This window comes from Equus przewalskii, chromosome 16, assembly GCF_037783145.1.
Source record: "Equus przewalskii isolate Varuska chromosome 16, EquPr2, whole genome shotgun sequence".
Classification (NCBI taxonomy): domain Eukaryota; kingdom Metazoa; phylum Chordata; class Mammalia; order Perissodactyla; family Equidae; genus Equus; species Equus przewalskii.
In genome coordinates this window covers 18071713-18079430 of record NC_091846.1, presented here as the reverse complement: position 1 = coordinate 18079430, position 7718 = coordinate 18071713, and the positions used below count along the sequence as shown (strand labels likewise).

The window sequence follows — 7718 nt, the reverse complement described above, 5'->3', positions numbered from 1 at the left end:
GTGTTATGCTAATGGATTAACACTTACAATCTTTTATTCTGACTTAGTTCTCAAGATCATATTGACACCACATTCTGCTCATCAACCTTTCACTGGTTATCTCAATTTGGCACTGTATTGTACTTCCTTTTCTATCAGTATATTTTCTAAAAGTACACCAGTGAGATGTATAAAAACGCTGCAATGATCACTGCTCTAGAAATAGTTTAACATTTTATTTGAGAAAACTAGGTAAAAAGCCAAATACACTTTTTTCCTAGAAAACAAAGGAATTCACTAATGGTAAAGTAGCAATCTTTTTTCATGGCAGAAATAAACTATATAAAATTTAAGTTCTTGATTTGTGTTATACTTTATTTTCTATCTTTTATACATCGCATATACCCTTTGAAGGAAAAGACTAAAAATACAGATTAATACCAAAAGAGATAATATATAATCACTCTTGCTCCAAAAGAATCATATTAGTATAAACAATTATAAATTTCAGATAGATGAATAGGCCACATTCTATAAATACTAATTATTTGCTATATAAATATTAATTTTAACTAACTACTTTTCAAAAGATTTTAACCTAGTCATTTTTTTCTTTATGCCTCAGTTTTCTCATAATGTAGGGATTTACTTCTTTTTATAGATTTACCAGAAATTAAGATATTTTGTTATTAAGAATTGTCCTCAAAATCTAACCAACAAAGTAAAGTCACATCAAATACATTGAGATTTGTTTTTTTGTTTTTTTGTTTTTTTTTTTGTTTTTTTTTTCCAATGTGAAATCTCCCGGCTTTTTTTTTTTTTTTTTATTAATGTTATGATAGATTACAACCTTGTGAGATTTCAGTTGTACATTTTTGTTAGTCATGTTGTGGGTACACCACTTCCCCCTCCGTACCCTCCCCCCACCCCCCCTTTTCCCTGGTAACCACCAATCAGATCTCCTTCTCAATATACTAATTTCCACCTATGAGTGGAGTCATATAGAGTTCGTCTTTCTCTGACTGACTTATTTCGCTTAACATAATACCCTCGAGGTCCATCCACATTGTTGTGAATGGGCCAATTTCGTCTTTTTTTATGGCTGAGTAGTATTCCATTGTGTATATATACCACATCTTCTTTATCCAATCATTAGTTTCTGGGCATGTAGGCTGGTTCCATGTCTTGGCTATTGTAAATAATGCTGCAATGAACATAGGGGTGCAACGGACTCTTGAGATATCTGATATCAGGTTCTTAGGATAGATACCCAGTAATGGGATGGCTGGGTCATAGGGTATTTCTATTTTTAACTTTTTGAGAAATCTCCATACTGTTTTCCATAGTGGCTGTACCAGTTTGCATTCCCACCAACAGTGTATGAGGGTTCCTCTTTCTCCACAACCTCTCCAACATTTGTCGTTCTTGGTTTTGGATGTTTTTGCCAATCTAACGGGGGTAAGGTGATATCTTAGTGTAGTTTTGATTTGCATTTCCCTGATGATTAGCGATGATGAACATCTTTTCATGTGTCTATTGGCCATATTCATATCTTCTTTTGAGAAATGTCTGTTCATGTCCTCTGCCCATTTTTTGATCGGGTTGTTTGTTTTTTTGTTGTTAAGCAGTGTGAGTTCTTTGTATATTATGGAGATTAACCCTTTGTCGGATAAGTGGCTTGTAAATATTTTTTCCCAATTAGTGAGCTGTTTTTTTGTTTCAATCCTGTTTTCCCTTGCCTTGAAGAAGCTCTTTAGTCTGATGAAGTCCCATTTGTTTATTCTTTCTATTGTTTCCCTCAACTGAGGAGTTGCAGTGTCCGAAAAGATTCTTTTGAAACTGATGTCAAAGAGTGTACTGCCTATATTCTCTTCCAAAAGACTTCATTGAGATTTGTTTTTAAAAAAACAGTGATTTCAAATTACTCACAAGTTTTAAAGTCAGAGGTCAAATTATTCTTTGTGAGGGGCCATCATGGGGACAGATACACTGTCAGTCAGCAATTGCTACCCTGGCATTTTCCCGCCAGTGTTAGAGTAGATCGTTATCTCTTTGGTTTGAACACCAGATACAATTTGTAGTTGGTTGCATTTAGAGTCCACATTGTATGACAAAGATCTACCCGTAAACACCAGACTTACACACAGCACAGGATGCCCATATACCTAAAACCCATCTGAAGCGCTGAACTTCACCCTGAATTCAGTCCAGGGGACACAGAGTGGAAGCCATGCTGTTTAAATTATTTCTGTCTCCCTTTTTCCCTTTTCTGCTGAGTGTATGTTTCTGCTCCTCAGTTTAAGTATACCTACTCACATTAATAACTAGTAAGAAAGCAAATGAATACTTAGGTAAAGAGACATTTATTAGATTATATCTTCAAACTAATTCTTAAGTTTAGATAAATTTTTTTATGTATGGTTAATTTAGAACTAGTTCTTGTAAAAAAGAATTCCTCCAAACTCTCATACTACTTTTTCCCCACACATTTACATTCCAGAATCAAGGGGAAACTGCAGAGCTGGAGAGGCGGCTAGTAGAGAAGACAGCATCTCTACATGGAGAGCAGACACAGAGCAACGCTAAGTCAGGTCAGCGTAACCTACGTCCACGTTATTGTGATCAAAGTAAAGCAATTACTGGGACCCACAATCTTATGATACAAAGAAAACCGTAACCATAAAATTCCAACCTAAAGATTAACAGACTAAAAACCAAGAAAACCTTCAGGATTTTAGGGACACAATATTTTGCTAATACATTCAAATAAGATAATCAGGAGAGAAGTGTCTGCACTTGCTGCGGCGATCGGTGGAGAACGCTCTCTGGATCTTTGTATTCATTGCCTGGATTCATCACAGCTGCATACACTTCATCATAGGCTCTGCAGACTAATTCTGTAGACTGCTTTATGATCTGCTCTCTATTGATAAACAAACAAAATGTGAACACATAATCTGAAAATAAAACACTGAGAATTATAGGAAAATTTCATGTTTGAACCAACGCATTTCATTTTCATAATTATCACATATATACTATTAAACATTATTGTACAGCTACACAAGTTACTTACCTTGATTTTGGGACAAAACTTTTAGATTTATTATATATTAAACCTTAACCATTAGTATGTAGGTTGCAGGAGGGCAAGACTACGTTTTCTTCTCTGCTATATCTTAGGGCTAGAACAGTGCCTGATATATAGTGGATCACTAAACAAGAAAGAGAAATGTGACCTACCATCAATGTACTGATTTTGCAAACACGACTGCTAACACATTAAAGAAAGAGGCTTACAATTATCCAAATTTATCAAGACTGCAAATCTCAGAATAACTGATAAACTGCTCTTTCACCTACAGCTTCTACACTAATGACCACATCTCCTAGATTTCTCATCTCTTTCTATCACCAGGCTAAAATAATATGACACTTGCCTACAACAAATAACAGCACTTTCCAAATATGCATTTCTACAGAAGCACAAAAAATAGTAATAGAAAGTTTTAAATCAACTGAAGAAAATGTTTAAAAAAATATCTGGCCAGAAAAAATAGCACTGAGTTCAATAAACCTGCATCAACTCTCTCCATCTTTCCATGACATTTACTTTTTGTCATCCCTAGCTAGTTCTATTTACGTATCACTATATGTAGGGATGAAAACAATATTTTTTTCTAATTTTTACAACTAAATTAAAAATGTGTCATTCAAGCTTTACTCTCAAACCTTCTTTTCTTCTTATGTTTCCAACTTCTGTCAATGGCATAACCATGTTCCATCACCTCGTTCCAACCCTAATAAACTCTTGCCTGGAGTATACAAAAAAACTCCTATCTGGTTTTTCCCTTTCAGTCTCTTCCACGTCCAATCTAACATAAGCACTGCGGTTAGATTAACTTTTCTAAAGCATACCTTTTATCATGTCTCCCCCTTACCCAGGGCCTTCCTTCAAAAGCTTTCATGGCTTCTTCTGATTTCAGAGAAGTCAAAATTCCTTACCCTATCATTCAAAATCCTTTATAATACCTTCTCTATCACTACGCTAATTCTGCAGTCCGGTGCAACTCCTGACTGTTCTCTCTGCCCTGCTATTGCTGACCTCAATTCCTTGTATCACGTTCCTCCACTTGCCTAGAATATCTTTCTCCCACTAACCTTTAAAAGCCCTTAATCCTCAGCAAAAATGTGCTCCCTCATCCATGAAATCTTTCTTGATCTTCAGAGGTAGAAAGAATTATCCCATTTTTGGAACATCCATGACCAAAATAACACCTTTGTACGACTATGGAAATATGTGTATCTGTCCTCTAAAAAAACCCAAAACTAGTTGGGTGGAATGAGGGAAGTCCACTTATGATCTTGAGTCATCGGCATCCTACTCTGACAGGATCTCAAACTCCTGGTGAATTGAAGCAACTTGACATTTTCCAAAAATTGCTAAAGCTTCCAAAATGAGAGTGGGTAGAAGGAAGATACGCTGAGGAAATTCTGAGCAGACTGGAGTAATGCTACTGGCTGTACCACCTTCTCATTGCAAGGGAGGATGGTAGAAACCAGTCTGAAATCTACTTAACCAGATGAGGCTTCGAGATATTTTTGATTTACCAATTGGTGATCATTCCTATAATTGAGGTTAACAATGAGTGCATCAAAATCATGCAAAAATTATCTTCCATCAATGAAATAGCTGAAAAATACTATAAACTGCTATTTTAAAAATTTGTTAAATATAATGTATCTCTGATACTCATTTTGCAACAAGTCAAATAATGGATTTTAGATATAGCATTTTAAGCTCTTTACTCAAAGCAATAAGACAGATTTTTGGGGGGTGTATAAAGCATCCATTACTCACACTTCACTCAATCTGAACATAATATATATATTTATACTATGAAAGGAATACAAAGAAACAAGGCTATTCCTTCTCACTAGAAGTTTAAAATTATACTAAAGTACAGTAATGAATATTAAATATAATTTTAAAAATCCAGAGTAACTAGTAAATGTAGAATGTATTGAAAATTCTGAAGTAATGAATTTTAAATTTTATTTTCAAGTTCAAATAATGAAATTTTAAATTTACTAAAGTCTAGTTGTAACTCAGGGCACATTTCTATTTACAAGCTAAACCAGCTTAAAAATATCTGTAACTCACAATGCAGCTGACAAATCATTATAAATTTGCAGTGGAGAGACCAGAATAAAGTTGGCGTTTCATGGCAGAGGGCTTCCTCATTCTGCTCCTCAGTTTAAGAAGCCACTGAGCTAAGGAAGGAATTAAAAAATAAACGTGGCTGTGCTGAACAAGATGAGAGATACCAAAGCTCGTGGAGAAAAAGGTCTTTCACGTAGTAGGAAGAAAAAAGGGAAGGGGAAAGAACTGTTCCTCCTGCCTGTCAGTTAGCTGCTAAGCCAAGAGGGCAGAAACACAATAGAAACGGAGATTCTCCAAAGGGAATCTGAGTCAAAGTCAAACTGTCAAGAGCAAGAACTGTGCCTGACAGTGATTCTGCATTTCTGGACAAATCTAAGAGTTCATTTGTCCCTACCAAAGCCAGGTCTAAGTCCACACACTCATGTTCATTAATTTTTTTCTAATGAATTATGCATGATTGAGATAAACGGTATAGTGGAAGACACTACTGTCAGGAGACCTTGACTCAAGCTGAAGCTTTGCCACTAATTGTTGCCTTGAACAAGTAATTTAACCTTTCTAGTCTAACGTTTGCAATTTAACCTTTTACTGTTGTAAAACAAAATATTGAACTCATAATGTTTATAGTACTTTCAGACTGTAAATTATACCATTCCATTGAGAGAATTTTAATGAACTGCTGTTAAAAACATCTGTGTGCCTTTCTATTCACACACATAAATACACACATGTCCATACATGTATACACACACAAAAACACACCAACATTATTTTGGGGAGTTGGGATCCCTAAATAATTATTTATAATAAGCATATCAGTTATTTGTATATAAATGGGTGGTGTTTTTGAAGTGCTAAAACAGCTTTATTTTCTTGCCATTTTACTACCCCTTTTTTCAAATTTATAGTGTTAATTACTATGTACGTTCATCCTTTATCTTAAAAAGTATATGCATGTATCTGTAGCTCTATCTGTCTGCCTGCCTGCTTGGTGGCTTTGCCCAAATTATTCACTAATATCATGTATGAAATACACAGTCTCAAATAATGATGAATCATTATAGTGACAGTCAATGTTTGAAGTGGAAAAGTTTCAGGTGTTCTCTAACTAAACACACAATGACTAACAAATCATCTCCATCCAGTCATGTACTTCTGAAAACCTGGAAATCCTTATCCACTCATCACCTTGTGGACAAGTAAAGAAAAGCAGTATTTTTTTAGAAGTGTGTGCTGAGCACTGGTTCTAGCATGGGCATCCACCTCAGATTGTACTTACATGCTGTATTTGATCAATTACAGTCGAGCCCATAGCTGACGGATGGAGAGTACTTTTAGAACTGTTTCTGTATGTTAAAACTCTCAAGATTAAGTCCTGCTTTTCACATGACCAAAGGATATGCAAAAAGGTGAGCTGAAAGGGAAAAACTTTTATTTGAATGTAAGCTATGATCTATAGAGTTAGAGCATTAACTTTCTTGGTCTCTTTATGATCATGAAATTCTCATAGGTAGTAATTTGTTAAGTGGTGCCCTATTGGCCTTTGGACAGTTTAATAATCCTCCCAGTGCAAGGATAACTTTCAAAAATTAAAAACATGCCTCATACAGAAAAGAATGAAAGAATGTCAAAAATTTAATAACTCATTAATGAGTAAACTACTAAGATGGTAAAGTTGGTTCACAGAACATGTTGAGGAACTAGTCATTTATAGGCATTTGGATAGGAAGGTTAGAATAAAATAGGTTAGATACAAAATGGGTTAATGTCCCATGCAGCAAGAAAAACCATAGGACATGAAAAACCGTGGGACCTGTCATCAATAGTAAACAGACAATCAAACAATGGTACGCCCCCCTAAATAAGTAAGTAATTTCGGATGGGCATGTTAATAATGCTTCAGTATGAAACTGAAAGGACATGCTGTTCTCCCAGACCCCATCTGCCTTATTCTGCAAGTCTTGGAAAGTCTGTCTTACATTTAGAAAGTAGTGTACTGTATCAGTGTATCATATAGCAAAGAAAATAATCACGTGGTTAATTTACTACTAGGAAAAAGAAAAAAAATTGAAGGAGGAGAAGAGCTTGTTACACGATTTTACAGAAGGGGAACATTTTTCAGTTACTTATGCATCAGAATATCATACATTAGGAAATTCAATTTATCCAGTTATAAACGTAACAATGCTATAAAAATCTAGTATTATAAATTTCAAAAATACTAATAAAGATTAACATATAGCTAAACAGAGATATCATTTTCATTTTAAAATACGTTCACTGAAATTAAGTGTACTTTACTTATTTAAAGCACTGAGCTGTGAGAAGAAATGAACTGCTTACTTCCAGAATCAGTGAGCCTGTCATTAATCAGTACTTTAGGATTTTGTTGCCATAACAACATGATACAACTTTCATCATTATCATAAACCCAGCATTTCTAAAAATAGCTTATTTCAACATTCAGGTTCTGTGATCACTAAAATTGAGCTTTATTACAGCACCACAGTTAAGAGTGTAATCAAATGTGCCACAGGAGAAAAGAAATATTAACAGCATAAGCCTGAAAAAGTAA

General features: G+C 34.8%; 1 protein-coding gene across 1 annotated transcript in view; it reads right to left on the bottom strand.

Moving 5' to 3' along the window:
• Positions 1-1937: 1937 nt before the first annotated feature.
• The window catches only part of COG6 (component of oligomeric golgi complex 6), an 80135-nt gene continuing 74354 nt past the window's right edge, over positions 1938-7718 (bottom strand). The window contains exon 19 of the mRNA XM_070578096.1: positions 1938-2902. Coding sequence (XP_070434197.1) covers positions 2755-2902 — 148 coding nt within the window. The 3' untranslated portion in view covers positions 1938-2754. The remainder of the gene's footprint in view (positions 2903-7718) is intronic.